Raw genomic sequence first — 23,608 nt, 5'->3', positions numbered from 1 at the left:
TGTTGTTGAAAGTGGGGTACTGGAGGGGCGCCTGCGTGGCTGCCTTCACCTCAGGTAGTGATCCCAGGGTCCTGGGATCAAGCCCCATATCGGGGTCCCTTCTCAGTGGGAGACCTACTTCTCCCTCTCCCACTCCCCCTGCTTGTGTTCCCTCTCTGTCTCTCAAATATATAAATAAAATATTAAAAAAAAAAAAAAAAGAAAGTGGGGTACTGGAGTCCCCTACTATTACTGCTGTCTCTTTGTTTCCAGCTCTGTTAATATTTGCTTAGTATTATCTAGGTGCTCTTATGTTGGGTGCAGTAAGTATAGTTGTTATGTCCCCTTCATGAACTGACCCCTTTAATTTTAATTTCTTAATATCTGATACTGAGGCCATGTTTAAATTTTCCTGATTATTTTATTATATCACACCAAAGTATATGTCTGGTTGGTAATGTTACTAAGTGGTTAACAAATTTCACAAACTAATTCATCCACATTAAGCTTAATGTTTCAATCTTTGTCTTGATCCACTATTAGGGAGTATAGAGATTTTCTAATCTTATTATTTCTTCTAGATTTATTGGTTGGAATTTTTCTACAGAGAACTTAATTCATCAACTATTAAGTTACTCTGAAATACAATCTGCAAATAGGATGCAGGGGAAATGTTTCTTTCTCATTTACTAATTTTTTTAAAAACTGAGTTGTTGTCCTAGCAACTTGCAAAGATAAGCAATGAAGTTTGCTTTGTATTGACTTCAGGAAGAAAAGTATCATAACGAAATCATGGATTTTTATACATTTGGTATATTTCCACTTATTGCCATTGGTATTTCTTTCTGTGAAATCTCCTGGATGTTGTCCCTCTGACATGACCTTGGTCCTCTTTTTTGTAACACATAATACCCAAGGCTATTCTTAGACTTTTTTCCCCCCAGATATGAAATCAGACTCTTCTCTAAGAAGCCCTGGTTATTTTTCATATAGAGTCTACAATAATCAAGGGATGCCCATTGCTTTCAGATTGTACATGGCTAGTTACTTCTAGGATCATTCAGTGGTCATGGCAAAAAAAAAAACCACTTTTCTTAGAAGGAAAAGAATAAGAGTATATAAAAATACTCTTAAAAGTGATTAAAAGTAAAGATCACAGGATTTTAATTTAATTCCTATTGTTTCATATCTCTTTTAAACTGAAGGTTATAGTTTCTAATGACAGTAAAGTACTTATTTGCTTTATCCTATCCTGTATGTAATATATTGAGAATAATACTATCAATTTTATTACTAACAAGACTACAGAAGGCAGTTTAAAATTTTTGGGTGAATTCAGTTTGTCTTTAGGCTATTTCCTACTATTGATATACAACAAAATACTGTATTTTAAAAGGACTTAATTAAAAGAATTCTTTTGAGTTGTGCCACTAGTATTTTTTTATTTTCAATTTTTAAACAATTGTTTAAAACTTTTTAATTGCTTAAAAACATTTATGTTGTAAACTGTAAAGCAAAGTACATTATACCTAGCTATTAAATTTTTAAAAATATAAATATCATGTAACATGTTCATCTTTTACCCCCGCTTATACAAAAGGCAACTATTCTGTACCTTTTTACTTAACAATATATCCTAAAGATATTCCACAGCATAATATAGAGATCTGCTTCATTCTATTTTACAAGTCACATAAACATGACTTGTAAGTACCTGTTTCACAAGTCCTGTGTGTTTACCATAGTTTATTTAACTAGGCTGCAACTGAAGGACATCTGCATTCTTTCATTCTTTTGCTATTAAAATAATGCCGCAATAAATGGCTTTGTGCCTATATAATTTCCTATCTTTAGGACAGATTCTTAAAACGAGGATTGCTAAGTCAAAAGATGTATGTATATATGATCTGCGTAAGGAATTTGTAAATGAACTTGAAAAAATCTGACATCTTTATGATAGTGTGTTCACACCCATTAACATACATGTCTTTACATTTATTGTTTTTTAAAGTCTGTTTTTAAATTGCTAAGGTAGGTTTTGCAAAAGGAAACTGCTTCATAAAACAATCCTAATTTATTTGCAAAAAGCTCTTCCAGAAAAACAAAAGCTATATGGATATGGAACTGTATTCTAATTTAAATCAAGGGAAAATAAAATATTTTCCTGTTGGGATATTTAAAACTATCTGATTTTGTTAAAAATAATACACACCAAAAATTCCAGTGAACAAGTATCACCAGCTACTATCTTGAGAGGAATACAGAATATTAAAATTAAAAAAAAAAAGATAGAAATAGTTACATATCCTGGGAAAATGAGTTAAGTGGTTATCTGAAGGGCTGAATTTGATAAGCAGTAACATTGTGAGTCTTTCTACCACAAAGCTAGTCCTAAGGGATAATATACAAAATATTTTTTAGTATTATTTCAGCATAGCCTTATTTCTTCTAACCCCCCATGACAGAAGAGAATGACTAGATTTATAACTTGCCAACACGAGTTACTAAAACTGTAGTGATTACATTTGTAATTTGAATAAAAATCAATAAAATACAGTAAGATTAGCAGATAAAACTTCCTTACTAAAAAGCAAATAAGTTTTTAAAAATCACCTTTTATAATTAGTCATATTTTTAAAAGTACTCTGAGTATATTATACTTGATAATGGCTAAGAATAATTCTTATCAAAAAAATTCCCAATGTGGGTGTGTAGAATTTTGTGTATGTAGAAGTCTGATTAGAAGTTAATTTTGTCTTGCTAATATTATCTATTATGCAGAAGAAAGATAAAGAAGCAAAAACATTCATTTCTAATTCAGCTAATAAAAAAAGTGCCAGTTCCTTTATGTTAACATGACTAAAATAATATTCCTGGTAAAGGTTAGTTTAATGTGTTTATTTTCATTTTACTTCTAATCACTAGAGAACTATAAAGTCCTGATAACGAAATGGCACATACCCAAGAAAGTTACAGGACAGAGTTAAAACCATTAACAAGATTGTGATGAAAGCTCATTATAACTGTTTGCATAATACTTAGCCTATGGTTAATAGATTCATTCTCCTCTATTACTTGTTATGTAGTATTTACAAGCCAAGTGGGAGTTAAATTAAAATTAGGCAGTTATGCAATATAAACGGGATTGATACACAGAGGCTGGCAAGTCTGACAAACTAAAAAGAAATTTTCATTCAAAATATTATTTAAACAGTATTTCACATAAAGCTGAGAAATTCAATACATATTATCACATTTAATAGATCATAATTCACATTTCATAACATAAAACAACGTTGAAAATTAAGGAAAATTGTTTTTGACAATAATCTAGTTCTTGTCTTCAAGATAAATTACATTTTAGACATCAGTAACACTCGAGTTTTAATGTAAATATCATGAAAACATTCACTAATTATAAATAACTTCCATGAGTAAAAATAAAGAAGTTTTATAGGAGTACAATACCTTGGTTAGTGCAGCAGTATGATCTTCTCCACAACAAATATAAACTATTTTCTGAGTTCTTAGTGACTTTAGTAAATTAGGAACATACCTATCTGAAAATTCCAACAAGAGACGTTAACGGTATTTTTTAAGTTAAAACTCTTCTAAAATGTGTTTCCTCTACAGCTTCCCAAGCTCAGCAGTGATAAATAATTTTAACTTGATTCAATGATTTTGTAGTACAACCCTACTTAATTGGGTTCCCAGGTCTTTCTATTCATGCTGCTGTGATAGAGGGTTTTAAAGAGTAATTTAAGTGTTAAACTGCCTTAACACCAATCTGCACTGAACTAGAAATCAAGGAATTTCAAAGCTATTTGCTTCTAATATCATTCTTTATATTCACATCATGATAATTAAGCTCACAGGATTCTATTTAAGTACTTGAAAATTATACTTTCTGCTATTTTGTAGCAGAAAAGAAATATGTCCTAATCTGACATTTTTCTTATGCAGAACAAAATATTTTAAAATTCTGAGTATTTTTTGCTTATCATTACCAGTTGTTACTAGACCAACAACTCACTTTTGTCCACTTAAGTCATGACAATTATGTTGAATTTTATGAAATTAGTTTTTGTATTTCAGGTATTAGCATCTGAATTAATGTAGTTACGAAAAATCAGTTCCAAGATCCTGACTTGTTTCAAGTAATTATAAATTTTAAAATTCAAATTTTTTATTTTCAAGATTCTAGAATCAATGTTAAAAGTGAAGCTTCAAAATAAAGATTTAAGGACTCAGATTATTTTAATATTTCCTTGAAAAACTCAAATAGACTAACACTTCATGTTACTTTCCAGAATAATTTTACAACTTCTTTCCACCAATGGTGGCCAATAATGTGATTACCAATTGAAGTAATGTTTTTCACAACTTTCTTTTAATGAACATCTAACAATAAAGATTTCTCCAGATATACTTTCTAGAGTTTATTTTGTGACAAAACGGTATTTTTTGGCATTCCCACCATCCCTTAAAAATATTATCTAATGGAATTTTTAAATAAATCTTTCATCCCCTTCTCCACATCAGGGAAGACTTGGGTACATTTCTTTCTGACATCAAGAATCACTGATCCATCTCAAAAGATCATTTCTTTTTAAGTACATTTTATCTATAAATAATGAGAACCTACCATTTTCATCATTAAGACCTAGTTGACCAAATTTGTTGCGTCCCCATCCAAAAATAGCTCCAGAAAGGGTGAGTACAAAACTATGGGCTCCTCCTGCTGCAACTTGCATGAAAGGGATTCCAAGCAAAGACTTAATCAGCTGTGGTGAAGCTTGCTTTTTACAGTCAATGCCTAAACCCAACTGGCCATATTTATTTTGTCCCCAACAGAAGACTTCACTTGCTGTAAAACAGAAATTACAAAATTAACTATTTTCCTCACACACACAAAAATTTCATTTGAAGATCATCAGTCACTTTGGGACATTCTCCCTCTCATCAAATGGAAATACATATTCTCCTCTATTAAGTTTATTTCTTATATGGAAACACAATACCACCTAGAAGAACATTCTATATTAGTACACTTTAAGTCTGACCCACTTTACTAATGAATGGGTAAGTCACATAACTGAGGGTAATCTCATTTCCTTATGTTTCTTAAGATAGGACCATTCCTTTTTAATAGTTCTCAAGTCTCACTTTTATTCTGTGATTTATCCCAAGAGGCACTCAACCAGGCTCAAGGCTTCAGTTATTGTATACTGATCACATTCAAAATTTTATCACTAGACTAGACCACTCTTATGAGTAATAAACCCATGTATCTAATTGTTTATCTGACATCTACGCTTGGATATTACAAAGGCACCTCCAGCTCAGTGTGTTCCAAACAATTTATGACCCCCACCCTACCTCCCATATCTGGACCTATTCTCCGTGTTCTCCATCTCAATAAATGATATTATAACTGATTCAGTAGCACAAGCCATAAACACAGAGAGTCATGCTGAACTCTCATCTCTTACCTTATACACAGACTGGTAATCAGTCTATCATATATCACCACATAATATACAGTTTTCCTTCTAAAGAAAATATGGCAAATAGATCCATTCCTCACCATCTCTGCTTGTCACTTTTGCTCCCCCCAACTGTCACCCTATTTCGCAATTTTAGACATCTTTTTATTTTATTAAATGGCACTAATAACTGACACACTAATAACTATTTTTAAAATTCATACTATAAAATAGTATACATTTAAAAGTAAGTTTCCCTCTAAAATTAGATCTTGAGTCCTCTCCCAAGAGACAACCACTCTTACCAATTACTGGTATGTACTTCCAGAAATATTTTATGGACATACTAGCAGACATCTGTATATATATACAAAGAGATATTATTAAAATGTAGATCTGATAAATGTGACTAACTGAAATAGTTATCAGAGCCTTCCCAATGACACTGGGATAAGCACTTTTAACAAGGTCTGTAATGTTCTATATAATCTACCTGTTTCCAAGCTCATTTCATACCTGTCTCTTCCCTCACTATACTCTAGTGATACTTGTCTTCCTTTACATTCTCCAATGCCCATTTCTCACACACTTGCAGTTCCCTCTGTGTAGACCTTCCCCTCATCTTTGTCTAGTTCACTTCTACTCTCTCCCAGCAGGAAGCTTTCCCTGGTCACCCAGATTACCTTCAGTCCCCCTGTTATAGGCTCTAAATATCCTAAACTTTTCTTTACAGTGCTTTTTCATAGTATGTAATTATACTGTTATTTGTATATGACTGTAACATAAGGGCTAGCAGCATACTCCTTACCACTATATACTGTAAATTCCAATGTGCCTAGTTCATACTGAGGAATCAAAAAAAAAAAAATCATTAAATGAGTAAAATACTGCTAAAGCATGAAGTCAAACAAGGCAAAAGAATCCCTTTAAGTCAAGAAAGAAAACTACCCTCCTCATCAGTAAAACGTTTGGGTTTAAATTGATCTTGGATCTACCTACCAAAATATCAAAAGAAGAGCTGACAAAGTAACAACAAAGAATACAGGGATCCCAGATCCCCACTGCCTACAGAAATTCAAATGCCTTAATTAGGCATTTAAGGCCTTTGTAACATATTACCTCAGCTGAAGGATCAGTATGTCTCCCACGCTCACAAAATCCACATAAAACTACATGCTAATATTCAAATACACAAAATACATTCCTCATTCTATGCCTTTACTAGTACTATCATCTTAGCCAATCCTCAACACTTCCCCTAGCTATTTCTCAACACTTCTCTAATTCTGAATATATTTTATTCGTCTTTTAAGACTTGCATCAAATACCAATTCCTTCTTTATTGTTAACAATTTTATTGATTTGAACTAATTACACTTTTTTCATTTCCATAGCACTTTACTTTGACCTTGATCAAAACAGTATTTTTCTGTCTCAAACTAGTTATTTGTATTATCTGCCCCCTCCACTAGATGGTATAGTCCCTAAAAATAATTCTATTATCTTACCTGTATTTCCCCACAGTTATACCCTAGTGCTGTATTCACAGTAGGCCTGGACATTTAATGAATTAAATAATACTAATAATGAAGCCACTGGAGCTTATTTTTTAAATGGTAAAAACCAACATAGTAACCCATGCTACAATCCTTAGTTGGCAGATGAAGACGTTCAATGAATAAGTAACAAAAGCAAACAAGCCTAATAGGATGCTTCGCCTTCTTTGTTTTTATTCATAAAAAGTCTGAGATCAAAGGAGACTGGGCAAGTTATAACCTTCCCACCCTCTATGAAGGCATGGCATTTAGCAGACTATAGAACAATTAGACACAAAAATCAATTCCATGTCTATATACTAGCAATAACAACTTGAAAATGATTCAATAATAAAAAATATCATTTGATATCTAGGGGAAAATCTAATAAAAGATGTGTAAGACCTATCCACACAAAACATTGAGAAAAATTAAAAGATTAAAATAGAGGGATATAACATGTTCAAGAATTTAAAGAATCAATATTGTAAAGATTTTCCTAAAATTGATATATAGAAACAATGTCATCCCAATCAAAATCCCAGTAGTCTGAGTCTCTGTGAAGACTGACAAGCTAATTCTAAAATGTATATGGATATGAAAAGGATCAAAAAGAACCAGGACAATCCTGAATTTCAAGAACAATGTTGGAGGACTTCCTGCTCAATTCAAGTATCCAGTAATAAAATTGAAAAGGGGCAAGAAAATAAAAATAATGCTTACCTTTAGAAAGTGCAAGTGAATGATAGTAACCGCAAGCAACCTGTACTATCTGGATATCTGACAAACTTTTAATATTTCTAGAAAATAAGAAAAGAAATCAAAATCAGTTAATTCCATTTAATAAATGGATCCTGAATACTATTTATTAATGCCATTTATTGACCACCTATTATGTGCAAGTAGTTTCCTACTGACCTAGCAGTTCATGCTATTTTTTATATAAGTCCATTTTACCCAGTTATTTATGCTAACATCAGTAAACAAAATCAAATATGAAAAAAACTAAGAGGTGCAATGAGAAAGCACTTTGAAAAAAGAATTTAAGCAAACTATGCTCACACCTCAAGTATTCCTCACAGTGCTTTTATAATTCAGATATTTTCTTTTATCAACAGAAATCTTTAGCTCAAAGTGTGAAACCTGGCAATATATTTGTATAACAAATGTACATGATCTAATTTGTCTAAAATTGGTGTTTGGCCTAGTTTAATACATGTTCTCTATCAGGTTCCTCAAGAACCAACAGGGATTCTTATCACGTGGTGCTACCAATTCACAAATTATGAAACCTATTCCTTTTGAGCTATCCTTTTCCTTTACATCTAAATCAGTGATATCAAACTTAATTCTTTACTAGAAAAACTTAATTCATATGTATTATGATCACTGATATATTGTCATATTTTTGCCATCTTGCATTTTTTCCTTGTATTTTTATAGTTTCTTCCTCCCTTTCTGATTTTTCCTTAATTGCAATATAATTCTGAAGGCTAATTTTTAAAACATTACAAAAATCAAGTAACTTTGTGCATCAGTCATCCCAGGTGTTTCTTATGTAGTACCCCTTCTCCTGGTCATTCTGTTTTTCCTGAATGAATGTTTTCAAGGTAAAAAGGGGGGAGGAAACATATGTTTCTTATTTCCCTTTACCTGATACTGCCACCTGACCTGATTCTGCCATATGAGAGTCCGGAGCAAGTTCTGACCAGAGTGTCGACACCCATGATTTTCGGGAGGCAGCTTCAGCAAATCAAATTTTGAGTAGGAGAAAGGAGAGTTACTCTAATTCCATAATGTTCTATTAAAAATATTTTTATTTAGTGGATTTATGTTCTTAACTACAAAACCTGAGAGTTGCACTGCTAATAATTTAGCAGAATCCAACAAGTTAGCAGGATCCAATGCACGTTCATATTTTCAAATGTAGCAAAATGCCATTTTTTCTGCAATTAGCAAAATCAAACTCTAGCAATGCAAAAACAGAAATAAAAAAATACATGGCTATGTGTAACTGTGCTGAAGTTACTAAACATTTACTGTTACTGTTTATATGCATATTAGGCACAAGATACACTGACCAGTGAACTATATTTATTTTTTAACTATATTAACTATTTTTAAAAAAACTTTTTCCAGGTATCAAGTCCAAATAAAACATTTCAAATACTACACTTTCATAGCACCTTATATTTTTTCCTTCACAGCATTTATCACTATTAATTAGTAGTGTACTTATTCATTTAATTATTACTAGTGTACTGTGCTAAACAATAAGCTCTACAGACGCAGAATATGTGTCTTATACTCACAGGCTCCCCAGCACTTACCACAGTGCCTGGCAAAAAATATGTAATGAATACATTGTTTAAGGATGGAGTTTATAAAGTCTTTGGGGCTTTAATATTAAACTAGTCATAAAATCTGTCCCTAAAACTTCTAAATTTGCATAGCAATTTATACTGGGGTGACTTCCACATTTCCAAAATTATCATAAGGCTTGGAATAGAACATAAATACTCATTTCTTTAGCCATGTTTGCTACAGCGACAAGGAACTATATTCTTCTGTGGTATTACTGTTTAAAAAAAATCTCCCTTCATCTCCATGTAAATTAATATACTGAAGGTTTGGGGAGCTGAGGATATGTTTTTCTTCTTTCCTTTTTTTTTTTTTTAGCTTTCAGGAATAAAAAAAGAAAAATAGTGAATGGTAATAAGTTACCATATTAGTTCCCCATGTTTCATTTTTCCTAAAGGGATAACAAATTATAAAATTCTTAATGAAACAGATTTTTTTAATTCATCAAAAATAATTCTCTTTAAGTAAAAAAGCTAATGTAGATATTTAATTGTTTTCAATTTTTTAAAATGATTCAAATACAGTTAGGAAGTAAAATAAGCCAGAATAAACTTTGTAAATAAAAATACATACTTATACATACACACTACATGAAGATTCCTATTTAATCAGAACTATGAAGAGAAAAAATCAGAATTCAGACATCTAGGGTCAATATTTTCTAACTGCTTATAAATTTGAAATAACTCCTTAGAGTATGTCAAACATTTTACTTTATTTATTTATTTTTAAAGATTTTATTTATTTGACAGAGACACACCGAGAGAGGGAACATAAGCAGGGGGGAGTGGGAGAGGGTGAAGCAGGCTTCCCGCAGAGCAGGGAGAGCAGGGAACCAGATGCTGGGCTCGATCCCAGGACTCTGGGATCATGACCTGAGCTGAAGGCAGACACTTAACGACTGAGCCACCCAGGTGCCCCATGTCAAACATTTTAAATGGCTATGAGATCACTAAATGATTCACTATGAAGAACTGAATCATTTCTTTTCTGTACTGTATTTTGAAAGATGTCTGAAATTTGTAAGAAAACTCTTAATAAACTTGGAATAAGATTTGTACTCCCCTCTGTTGGGAAGTCTGCCAAAATATATTAATTATTGGATATGGGTGCTATTGTACTGTTATAGTTTACAATTTAATGTACAGGGGCATTAGAGACAGAAACAAGGCACTTCGAGTTGTTTGTGAAGGTAAAATTCCAACACTGTTGACAAAGACTAGTAAAAAGTTTACATTACATAATTAAAAATTTCAGAACTAAAACATTAAATATTTTGTCAAATTCAAGCTCAACAAGGTGTTTACATTATTTTGTATGTCAATTATACCTCAATAAAGTGGTTTTAAAAGTACCCAGTGCTCATTACATCAAGTGCCCTCCTTAATGCCCATCACCCAGTTACCCCAGCTCCCCACCAAACTCCCCTCCACCAACCCTCAACTTGTTCCCTATATTTAAGAGTCTCCTCTGGTTTGCCTGTAGACCTGCATTTCTGCCTAGTTATTTCTTTTTATGTAGGATATATGTTACACCTTTTATATAAAAAAAAGTTAAACCTAATTTTACTGTCTTTTATTTAGTTTGATATAAGTGGAAATACATACTTTTCCATGCAAACTTTAGAAAACCAGTTGTTGGCAACAAAATTGTAGGGTTGTTTTTTTTTTAATTCTGTTTCTTGGACCTATGCAATAAAAACTATGAAAGGATGGTATAACATGATCCTTGTGAGAACAGCTATTTCTGGATTATAGAAACTAATTAAATATGTTTGACTGTCTGTTCTGGATGATTCAGTGGCTCAGCTGCTGTGGGGCTCCACTGGGGGCTTACCAATAAAAACACATGAAGAAAAACTTTAGCTAGAGGACATTTAGACTATAAATACTGAGAGTTTGTGAGGACTATCCCAGACTCTCAGGTGTTAGCTGATCTAAATAGCTCTCCAAAGACACGGCAATTAGTGGCAGCCACAATAAAGGAGACTTTTTAACCTTCAGTGGTAAAAACCAAGCAGCAGTCGTAGGGAAAAGACCCTCTCGCCCATCAACACTTGCTAGGTGTATCCTTCCTTAGCAACATGCTCTAGAACAGGGGACTTTTACTTTTGTGCTGGCAGGAGGAAATCAGCTCTCAGCTGGCTAATAAGCCATCTCTCCTTAGTATCAAGTCATATAAAGATATACCTCAACTAAATTTGATGTTTATTACTATCATCTCCTCTTGCTTGAAACAATAGTATGATTTATCTATCACTGGTCTGGAGTATGTTATTTATCCCATATGCTACTGGCTTGTGAAATTCCTTTAGTAAACCTGTGTTAAAATAGATGGCAGGCAAAGACAAACTCAGTCTCTGAGCATGATTTGCCCCAAACAAAATATACTGAAATACTAAACTGCCCTTTAACACATGAATATATCAGTAAAAACTACATATATGTTATAACGAATCAGATCAGTCCATTGAAAACTGAGTAGGTTGAACAGGAGAAATGCCTTAACACAGAGCTTAAAAGTTAATACACATATTTAGCAAATTCAAAAACATACAAGTTTAAACCAAATGACTCAAATAAGATCTCTTTCAGGTCCCAATCCAGGTTCATGAAATAGTGAAGTCACAAATACATAATTTATTATAGGGCACTGTTCAAATAAACTGTCATATAATAAAATTCTCTCCTTATAATTACCTTTCTTTCCATTTACTAAGTATCTATGAATTACTGACTGAAATCCCCTATACTAGAAGTGAAGAGCAACAAAAATGTAAGTATGATTTTAAGAAACCAGTGGAGTAAATGTAAATTAAAAAGCTTTGACATAAATCATGGTTTTGAGATGGTGATTCAGAAAATCTCACATGTAAGTCCCTTTTCAATCATAAAAACACAAAATTTTAAGAATCTTAAATTAAAAATCCCATTCTCCGACAATTATTTGTGGGAGGAAATAAAAGCAGAAGATATGACAAATGTGAGGTCACTAAGTTTCTATGAATGCTTTGTATTATTATCTAGCCAACAGCTATTTGGTTGCAAATTACTATTTCCTGATATAAATCAAAATTGAAATGACTAAAAAATTCAATTTACTTAGCTTAAGGAAAAAAAGTTTTCTCCCAAGAGCACCATCATTAAGAGATATTAAAAGCATAATGGGAGTTGTGTTTGTTATTTAATTGTTATAACAAAAGAAATTAAGGGGACTTGGGGAGTTCTGTGGAATTTAGTTACAAGATCAATCAAGGAAACATGTGAATATGATGTATCCAAAAGTCTCAACTGACAGTTTTTACTAGAACAGATATAAAACGTTAAACTAAAGACCAAAAAAAACACTTTTCATAAATTAAAACAAAGCAAATACTTTTAAGTTCTCAATAAACACACATGAGGAAAGGTCACAGGCTTACTAAAGGAACTAACTATCTTTCCTAGTTAAATAAAACTCATTTCTAACAATAAGTTTCTGTTCTGAAATATATTATTAGTTCCTGTGTTCCATTATCTTATCCTAGTAAGTTACATCCTATTTCTTAAACCAAAACAAACATTAATCAATAAGTTAAAAACAAAATATCTAAATGTGTATAAAAATAATGCTACCTAGATTTATATCTAAAATTAGTTTAATACCTTTGTTTCTCTGGAGAGTTTTCTTTTGTCCCTATAACTATTACTAGGAAGGAAGAACAAGAGTTTAAGGAAGCAAGAATTTGTATAATTTAAAAAAAAAAGTGTGAGTTACTGTATTATTTATGTATTTAAAACAAATTGGATACTTTTCTTTAAATCCGTATATTTTTACCTATATATGTTCATGCTCTTAAAATTTTTAATATTAAAACAATGGTATGCCCTATGTAAAAGACTACACAACATTAACAAGGCATTTATTTTTTATTTTTGAAATAATTCTATGATGAATTAGTAACATAAATTAAGTCGTGGCCATAGCTTTGTAAAAAAGTGGAAAGTGACTGAATTCTTTTTACACTAAGCATGAGGGACTTCTATATTCAATAAAAACAATAAAACACAAGATAGAGAAACATGCAACCAACCAATGTTTAATAAATATTTCAATGGCTGCGGTACTCAAGATAGAACTAGTAGTTTAAATTAGCCTAAACCACTTAAAATTTTTATAAGAAAATAGTTATAGTAAAGTACACATTCCCCATCCCTTTTCTTTACAAACATAAATAATTTAGGGGAAAATATGTAGTACATAAATAGTACATAAAAAATAGCACTGAGCCCAAATTAAAGGCAAGAACCTACCTAGTAAACGTCCTTAAGAACTTAAAAGGGAGAAATAATTAGATGTCACCTCTTACTTGCCCACAGTAAGCAGAATAATTTAGAAAACAAATTTATTATAAAAGATTGTTAAAGACCTCTTTTTGGTCACCTTTGTTACCTGGGTACTCTGATACATTCCTCTGATCCTAGCAGGCCAAGCTGTCCATCAGAATCGAGACCCCACGCATACACCTGGCCCTTGTCATTTAGTGCTAATGTATGAGCTTCTCCACATGAAACAGCTACGATATTTTGGGCATCCAGGGCAACAACCTGCTCTACAGAAACCAAGAAGAGAGACATTACATTCTAGTTTTGAACTACCAATGAGAATAAAACAGTCTTCATCTTGTGCAAAAAAAAAGCTTAAGAAAATGATAAAATACAGACTAAGTAAAACACTATAGTTACTCTGAAAAATTTAACAAGTATGTGCCATATAAAATTCTCATTGTGGTAAATACAGATATACATCCTAGGGCATAAGCAACTCAAAATATTAAGTGACTTGAACATTTTGGGGAAGAAGTTAAAGGTTTATAAAGTTTCTCTCAGAAAGTGCTCTTCATTCAAAGCCATTACCAGTAACAGAAGAGTCCAGCTGAAAAGGGAATAATTTAAATATCCTGGGCCAAATTATTTAATAATGAAATCATAATTGACATATACTACTATGGAGTGATTCTGAAATTAATAATCTGAATTGGCAATTTCTGATAGAAAAGCAAATTCTTTACAGATCTCATAAATAAAGCATCTACTAGATATGCTGAGGAGGGAACTGAAAGGCAATGTAACCATAACGAACAGGTTTTAGTTTATGGACTGCCTTATCAATGACATAAAAACCCCATACGTGGTTAAAAGATATTCAAGTTTTAAACCAGAAAATAATTTAAAATACTGGTCCTTCATTAGATTGTCAGTAGCCACTGACACACCAGCAAAGAAAGTGAAATTGTTTCCTTAGTCTCCTTAAGATGTGTAACGTCTATCAGTTTACTACTCTACTACTACATGTTTTTTTTTTAAGATGCCATTTGAAATGAACCTTTTTTTAGCTTACTAATAAAACTATAATTTCTGTCTTCAATAAACTGAAAGCCTCATGCTGAAGAGCTGTTAAACTGAATCAATCAGGGTTTCTTCTGAAGCACACTTTAGCTCAATGTAGAAATGCAGCTGTTCAGTAAAGAAACCAACTGCATCAAAAAAGTTTAAATCCCTATGGTTAGAGAAATTCACATTCTATCTGGATTACTACCCTGCATTTTGGGGTGGGAGGTCAGCCCTAGATAGCCTCTAAGAATCTATACAACTTTAATGATATTATTTAAAGTACTTACCTTAAAGTACTATGAGTTAGTAACTCGTGAAGCTGGTGAACAGTATGTGGAAGTTCATTATACTAATCTTTTGCTATCTGTATATATTTTGTGTATATGTTTTTAATGAAATTATATTGTAGGAATATACAAAACAAGCAAAGAGAACAAGATATAACACATTGTCCTCCCCAAAAAAATCAAGAAAAAGGACTTACAAGTATGATGTCATTTATTTACATCAAAACATTACCATAAATCTTAATTATGAATAAAGAAGTAAAACACTCAAAAGATCTGTTCTCTTTCACACAGGCCCCAGAAATAAGTCAATGTATCTCCAAGACTATCCTCAAAGGAAATATAGTAAAGAGCAGAAAATGACAAGATGACAAGACAAATGAGTAAGACTGGTCAGTTCAACAGCTAGTGAAGAGTACTTAAATTAGATAGCAATGGCTATAAAATCAAAGGCACCAAAATCCAAGAAACAAAGAAACAATAATCATTCATAACAAACACTAGTATTTACCATATACCCTTCTGCTCCAAAGACTGGAGACACAATGAGAATAAAACATTTCTAGCCCTCAAAGGGTTTACGGTCTACAGAAAAACAGGTGAGATAAGGACTGTGATTAAATGCTAAGATAAAGATAACAAAAGGCACCATGGGAACATGAGATACTTTTAAAACCTTCAAAGATACTAGGAAGAATTCTGGAAGACAGTAACACTTAGACACTAAATCCTCAGCTGAAGAAAGAGGAAGAGATTCCATGTAGCCATTTGAGAAAATTCTTACACCAAAACAAACTAAAAACAAAGTGAAAAGACTAATAGGAAAAACAGGGGAAAAAATGTTATTCATACCTCAAAGAAATAATCTCCCCAATTTTTAAAGATGTAGTTGGGAAAAAAAAAAAAGACCAGTAATTCAATGAAAAATGGACAAAAGATGTCTGATAGTTCACAGAAAAAGAAACAGAAATGGCCCTTTATCATAATGAAAAGATGCTCAACTTCATTAATGAGAGAACTGCAAATCCAAACTACATTTGGAAGCCAATAATATGTTCACTTAGAAAATTTATAAAACCACTTATAATTTTATACTTTTCCATATGGGTTAACCTTTAAGCATCAAAGTTTACATTTATCAAGAGAATGAGAAGAAAAGCCACAGAACGGGAGAAAATATCTGCAAAAGATAGCCCTAATAAAGGACTATTATCCAAAATATACACAAACTCTTAAAACTCAACAATAAGAAAATAAACAGCCCAATTAAAAAATAGGCAAAAGAAGTGAACAGACACCTCACCAAGGAAGACACACAGATGGCAAGTAAGCCTACGAAAGGATGTTCTACTTTATATGTCATCAGGGAATTTCAAATTAAAATGAGATATCACTATACACCTTATTAAAATGGCCCAAATTGCTGGAAAGGATAGAGAGCAACAGAAACTCTCATTCACTGCTGGTCGGCATGTAAAAGGATAGAGCCACTTTTGAAGACAGTTTGGTAGTTTCTTACAAAACTAAACATACTCTTATTGTATGATCAAGTAATCACACTCCTTGATATTCACCCAAAGGAGCTGAAAACTTATGTCAACACAAAAATCTACATAAAGATGTTTACAGCAACTTTAGTCACAATTGCTAAAACTTGGAAGCAACCAAGATGTCCTTTAATAGTGAATAAACCGTGATATATCCAGATGATAGACTATTATTCAGCAATAAAAAGGAATAAGCTATCAAGCCATGAAAAGACATGGAGGACACTTAAATGCATATTACTAAGTAAAAGAAGCCAATTTGAAAAGGTTACACTGTGTATGTTTCCAAATACATGACTTTCTGGAAAAGGCAAAACTTTGGAGACAGTAAAAAGTTTAGTGGTTGCTGGAGGTTAGGGGGAAGAGAGGGATGATTAGACAAAGCACAGAGTATTTTAGGGTAGTAAATAAAACTATTCTGTATGATATCATTACTATTCTGTACAATACTACGTCATTAGGCATTTGTCAAAACCCATAGATTGTACAAAACAAAGAGTGAACCCTAAGGAAACCATGGACTTCGGATGATGTCAATGTAGGTTCGTTAATGGTGGTAAATGTACCACTGTGGATAGGCTGTGGATAGTGGGGGAGATTGTGCATGTGTGGGGATGAGATATATGGGAACTCTGTACTCCGCTAAATTTTGCGGTGAACCTAAAGCCACTCTAAAAAATAGTTTATTAATTTAAAAAGCTTATGATTAAAATAAAACACACACCAAGATACTATTTTTCATAAAAATCCAAAAGTTTGGTAATAATCTGTTGGAGAAAAAAGCACTCTTATATCCTGATAATAGAACTGAGAAACACAACACTCTCTATGGAGAGGAATGTGGCAATACCTAACAAAACATATGCATTTACCTTCTGGAATTCCATTTCCACGAAAATATCCTACAGATACACCTAAGTACTTTGGCACAGGATTATTTTGAGCTCAAAAACATTAAGTAGAAATAGATACAAGAAAAGCTATCTGCCCTCTCCCTATTTGCCTAAAAGCAGGACATAAATATATAAAGGTGTCCACCGCTTCCCTCTCTACCAGGAAGAACAGAAGTTAATCACCAGAGACAACTCTAAACCCTTATCAGCTCAGAGATGGCACCAGGAAAACCTACATAACAAACTTTCCTAACTAGCCCTTATCTTCCGTTAGTTTCCCCACCTATTTACCTTCCCACAATTTGCCACCCCAAAACTCAATCCTTTTTGCTGTTACTTCTCTAAAAATTTACTGTTCTTGGGCACCTGGGTGGCTCAGATGGTTAAGCGTCTGCCTTTGGCTCAGGTCATGATCCCAGGGTCCTGGGATTGAGTCCCGCATCAGGCTCCCTGCTCAGCGGGGAGCCTGCTTCTCCCTCCGCCTCTCTCTCTTTTATGAATAAATAAAAAATCTTTTAAAAAAATTTACTGTTCTTTTGTTCTCTGTAAGCCCATATTCTACCACCTGAATTACTCATTACAAGTTTATTAACACGTGTTGAGGTCCCATGTGTAAGCTCAACGCATGTGTTAATAAACTTGTTTTGTTTTTCTCTCGTTAATCTACCCTTTGTCTAGACAAGTCCAGCTAGAGAACCCAGAAAGGTAGAGTACAAATACACATGTGTGTATGTGTTTCTGTTTGTATGTGTGAATGTGTGTATTATATTTGCAGCACTGTATATAATAAAAGACTCGAAATATTCCAAATATCCATCAACAAAGGATTCCATCTACACACTAGAATACTATGCTCCACAAACAAAATAATAATAATGAGGAAACTACATACTGATATAGAAAGACCTCAAGGGTATATTAGCAAAGAGAAAAAAAAAATCAAGATGTGGAATACTATACGATTTGCTACTTTTGTATAAGAGGTAAGAATAAGTATATTCATACTTACTTAGATCCACATAAAGAAATTTTGAAATGATATACAAAAAAACTAATGAACATATTTATAGGTGATGCAGGTAGAGGGGGAAATACAGTAGTCAAATGTAAGGGGAAAACTTCCCAATGTGTATTTATTGATTTTTGAACCATGTGCATATATTGTCTATTCCAAACAAAAAAATAAAAATTAAATACATTAGAGAAAATAGTTAAAGCCATTTGTTAAACCAACATTTTCATTTTAAAACTGATGTGAACTCTTTAATTTTTTTCTACATACTAAAAACTCAAGACAAATAATCTTCGTTCTTGCAGAATTTTTGTCCCATCAAATTACTGAGATACCTATTTTGAGAATGGATAACAACTTCAGAAATATATTATTAAAGAAACATAATAACAGTTTTATGTCCCGGGAATAGCATTTAATATAGGCTTCTCAGACAACAAACACACAAAACTCATAACTTCTTGTACAAATCTTTAAAATTACTTAAGTTTTTCCCAATGGCTCATCAAAACAAATAGCCTCAACCCTACCCCCATCCCTAGTATACTAGAAAGTCAGATCAGTGGTATACTGCAACATTTCACATCTAATGAAATTAGATGGTTGAATGCTTAAAACAAGATCACCAAAAAAGAGTCAATGATAAGCAAGAATGAAGGAGGAATAAATGAACCCAGTAAAACAAAAAAAATTCACTAGAAGCCCAACTCAATGATTCCATGTGTGAGAAAGAAAACAGAATGCATACCAAACCCAACAGCTAACATTTATTATTTACCATGTACCAGGTACTATGCTATTAAGTTTTAATCATCAAGCTACATTTGCCTTTCAAAGCCAAGTTATAATAGAGAAAAAGAAGGAATAAGTGGGAATTAAATTCACTTGAATTAGGGTAAGTATGAATATATGTTAGAGGACAGAAAGCAAAAGAAAAGTTGCCAAGCAAGCCCATTAACCAGTTGATTCCTTTAACAAAGAGAGGCTACAAGAAAATGTTGGAATTATGAACGTATGATGTTAAACTTGATGCTAAAGTTTTAATAATGGCACATGATCATACAGTTATCTCTTTAAAAAAATATACAACAGATAAAATATGTGGTGTTAACTGTTGGTCATTGTGTTATTCTTTCCACCTTTTTTATGCTTCAAATGCTTATAAAAAGTTGAGAAAAGTACACTCTGTTCCTATCAGTATTTATGGCTCACAAGAACATTTAGTTTGGGGAGGCACAAAAGGGCAAAGAAAACAAGTGGTGGAGATTGCCTTGAGAAAGAAAAAAAATACATTATTCAGAGACAGGAGCAAAAACAGTAAAGATAAAGAACAAGAGAGATGTAACATCTATCTTGTAAATACTGATAGCAGATATATTCTAAATACATCTCTAATAAGTCCTAGATCATCATTACTTCTGGTTGGCCTACACTTACATTGTTAAAATGCAGTATTTTTGAAAACTAGTGGTGCATCATTTTAGTAAGGAGGAAAAGGCCATCATCTTTACTCCACACATGTAAATACAGTCTCTTTTAGACTTATAAAAACCAATTAAAATGTTCAAGCTAATGACAGTTTTTCAACATCATCTATTTCCTCCCAATTACCTCTGGATGTATATCTGACTTCAGCATTTGTTCATAAACTAACTATGTCAAATAAATTTTGTTGCACAAACACTGTAAAAGAAGAATACTGCTGCACATCCTTTTAACAATACAGAATAGATCCAGGTTCTTGCTGCAAAATGTTACATGATAAAATCCTTCCTATTCAATAACTAACTGGATAAAAACATCCTATTTCCTTTGGGACCTAAGAAATATATTCATCAATTCTTGAATTTGTGAAAAGAATTCATGTAGATTATCTCCAGACTCATTTGTTTAAACTGTTTACACAGTCTGTTAAAACAAATTGTTAAAATTTGTTTAAAGAGTTCACTTAAATGATCAATTTCATATCATCATACGGTCATGATCTACATTCACCTTGAGATTTGTCTAGTAATTGTGAAACATCTTCCTCCCAATTTTGTCATTATGGATAGAAATAAAAAATCTTGCATTCTCAATTTTGCCATTTGTGCAAAAGAGAAATAAAAGCTACAAAGACAGTGACTCGAGACTTATTTTCTTAAAAACTAATACAAAACTCTGCACAACGTGTATGAAGAAAACGATGTTAAATGTTGATTATTTATTTCATGGCACCATCCTTCTAGGAAACCCCACCATTGTTCCACTTACAATTTTAGTCTGTTTATTTTAGTCTACCTGAGAATACAATCAATTCTTATTATTGGCCAAAAGTTATTTTATAAAGTCACCAAAAATACTTATTTAGCGAATACTGAAACACTACCCCCAGGGAAAATACAGGGTTAGGCTCCTGCAAGCCTCTGATTACATTTTCACGACTGATCAACACATAACCTTGTTTAATTAATGTGTGTTTCTGCTTAAAGACATCTTATAATTAATATATATTGTTGGTTCACTAACATTAAATTCACAGCCATCAGCACTGTAACTCATGCTTTAATGTATTATCTAGTAGGGCATATCACAGCCTTCTTGTGCTTAGAACACCAGATAGCACTTCAGTACTAAGAGGCCATTTTAAACAGTGAAATCACCAACAAAAGTACAAAAATGTAAAATATGTGGGACTAAATGTACTGCAAAAAGGATACTGGTTTACAGTATGAGAGCTGAAACAAGAAAGCAGAGCACTGTTTTGCTGAACCTTAGCTGGGAGTGTGCATACCAGGAGACTCAACTATTTTCCAGCTCTGCATATGTGTGTCCAGGAATGACCCTAAAATGCCCTGTATTAACTGACTACGACCTAGGTTGATTTAATAACAGTATACATAAACACTTCTTCTTAGACAACCAATCACAAAATACACAAGATGGTCTATTAGTAGTCTTTTTACTAACCAAGGTTTAAACCTGATACTAAGATATAATCATCAAGGGGTGCCTGGGTGGCTCAGTCCATGAAGCATCTGACTCTTGGTTTCAGCTCAGGTCATCAGATCAAGCCCTGAGGGGCGAGCTCCACACTCAACAGGGAGTAAGCTTGAAGATTCCCTTCCTCTGCCCACCCCCCAACTCGCATGTGCACGCTTTCTCTCTCAAATAAATGTTTTAAAAAAAGATATAATCAATAATATGCTCTGAGAATCTCATAAATAAAAAATACTAAAAGTAAAGAATGCATTGTCTTCTCAAAAAAAAAAAAAAAGAAGAATGTATTGCCTTCTGGATCTAATAGATCCAGATAATACATACTACAAAAGATAATACATACTACAGAAACACCATTAGTAACATATTCACAACTAGCATCTCTTAAAAGCTGCTTCTTATTCAAAATTCTAAAATTTTGAATTTTAATTTGCTAATTTGAAGGAAAATATGAACATTATCATGTTACTCTGTATTCTCTTTCACCTACAGACCTCAAAATCTTGTTATAGGATGATTTGTGTTCTCCCAAAATGTATATGTTTAAGTCCTAATCCTCAGTAACTCAGAATGCAACCTTACTTGGAAACAGGGTCATTGAGGATATAGTTAGTTAAGTTAAAGTCATACGGGACAGACTTGTACCTCTGAAACAAATAATACATTGTATGTTAATTTTAAAAAAAAAAAGATGAGGTCATATGGGAGTAGGGTAGGCCTCTAATCCTCAAAAGGGTAATTTTGGTCACAGTCACACAGGGCGAATACCACGTGAAGGAATGCCTAAGACTGACAGCAAACTACCAGAAGCTAGGAGAGGGCCCTACATAATCCATTCATAAATCAGGGACTAGCTGGTATACAAAGTACAATTACCAACCATGATCCCAGTCTACAATTAATCTTAGCTCTTAATGTGGTCAATGATTTAATGAACTTCTATACATATTTTTAATAAAAAAATAAATAAATTCCAACAAAGGCTGAACAACTATCAATGTTTTATACAGAGAACAAAAATCTTTGCTGATATTCAAGTTTATAAAAAGGTCTAAAAAACAATACTGTCATGAATAGCAACAAGCACAGCAATTTGGTAACAAAAGACTGAGGTCTCAAGGAATAAACTTTGCTAAATAGCTCATTTTAAAAAACACCATTTCAACTTCTCACTAAAAGTTTAATTCTGCCAGAGTTTAAGTTTCACAATCCTGTCCTCCCATGCCTCATTAGTTGCTATAAATACAGGTTTCCTTTTCCCTTCTCTCTGAATTACTCAAAACTCTAACTAGAGCAATGGAAAAAATCCATCTCTAAAAATTTAAAGTTTACACAATACCATACTATGAAATTTAAAAAGTACTGTATAACCTCATTCTTATTTAAAAATATGTCACACACAGCCCTAACATATATGCAGAGAAAATACTGAAAAATACTAAATTGTCAACACTGGTTATCTATGAGTGGCTTTTTCTTTTTTTATTGTTCTTTGTTTAAAGAACTGTATGTGTAGTTGATGCATTTTATGATTTTGACTTTAAAGATGAAGACATTAATTACTTGGGAATAGCGAATGGCACCAATAAATAATTCAGAGTGCTTTTCCCCCCCTTTAAATAACCATAGGGCTAATTTTGTTACAGAGATTTATAAGCAAAAGGCTGCTTCACTCAAGGCATATACTTCTCTATTCCTAAAGTGAAATTACTGCTTACTGACATTTCTTAAAGGATCTGTAATACAGTGCATATAATGATAATAAAACAAATTAATAAAACTAAACATCTAAAGTAAAAACTAAAACAAAAATTAAATGAAAATGTTTATTATCTAAAATTACCACCAATAGGAATTTGGAATGGTATAACCGGTAGTCACCAAAACATTTTAATGAGTTCCCAGATAAAATCTAAAGTTAACATAAAGTAATTTACATGTCTTAGCTGACAGCTCACAATAAAATAATGTTCTTATGGAGACAGAATTAAATTACAAAATTCTTTATAACAGATGTTACAAGTTTGTACCCCTTTTATGCATTCTATACATACAGGTGCAGAGTTAGCATATATAAAGAGTTTATGGCACTGTGTTAAGCACTTTATTTAATCTCATTTAATCCTCATAACACCATGAGACAGGTGTACCATCATC

At 32.5% G+C, this 23,608-nt stretch overlaps 1 protein-coding gene across 7 annotated transcripts in view; it reads right to left on the bottom strand.

Moving 5' to 3' along the window:
• HERC4 (HECT and RLD domain containing E3 ubiquitin protein ligase 4) overlaps positions 1-23,608 on the bottom strand; it is a 130,104-nt gene that overhangs the window by 88,897 nt on the left and 17,599 nt on the right. For 5 of the 7 annotated variants that reach the window (XR_003204082.2, XM_073878926.1, XM_025850288.2 and 2 more), the window contains exons 3-6: positions 13,793-13,952; positions 7,724-7,800; positions 4,625-4,846; positions 3,448-3,539 (exon numbers count right to left, since the gene is read on the bottom strand). Coding sequence is in view for 6 of the 7 variants with exons in the window: in XM_073878926.1 (XP_073735027.1) it covers positions 3,448-3,539; positions 4,625-4,846; positions 7,724-7,800; positions 13,793-13,952 (551 nt within the window). In the remaining variant the exon portion in view is untranslated. Of the gene's footprint in view, positions 1-3,447; positions 3,540-4,624; positions 4,847-7,723; positions 7,801-13,792; positions 13,953-23,608 lie in introns of those variants that run through there. The other 2 variants (XM_073878929.1, XM_073878930.1) reach the window with 1 other exon arrangement.

Source organism: Callorhinus ursinus, unplaced genomic scaffold, assembly GCF_003265705.2.
Source record: "Callorhinus ursinus isolate GAN/ISIS: 27379988/994484 unplaced genomic scaffold, GSC_fseal_2.0 scaffold31, whole genome shotgun sequence".
Classification (NCBI taxonomy): Eukaryota; Metazoa; Chordata; class Mammalia; order Carnivora; family Otariidae; genus Callorhinus; species Callorhinus ursinus.
Note: the sequence above shows the minus strand (reverse complement) of the source record. Positions and strands in the feature narration are given on the sequence as shown.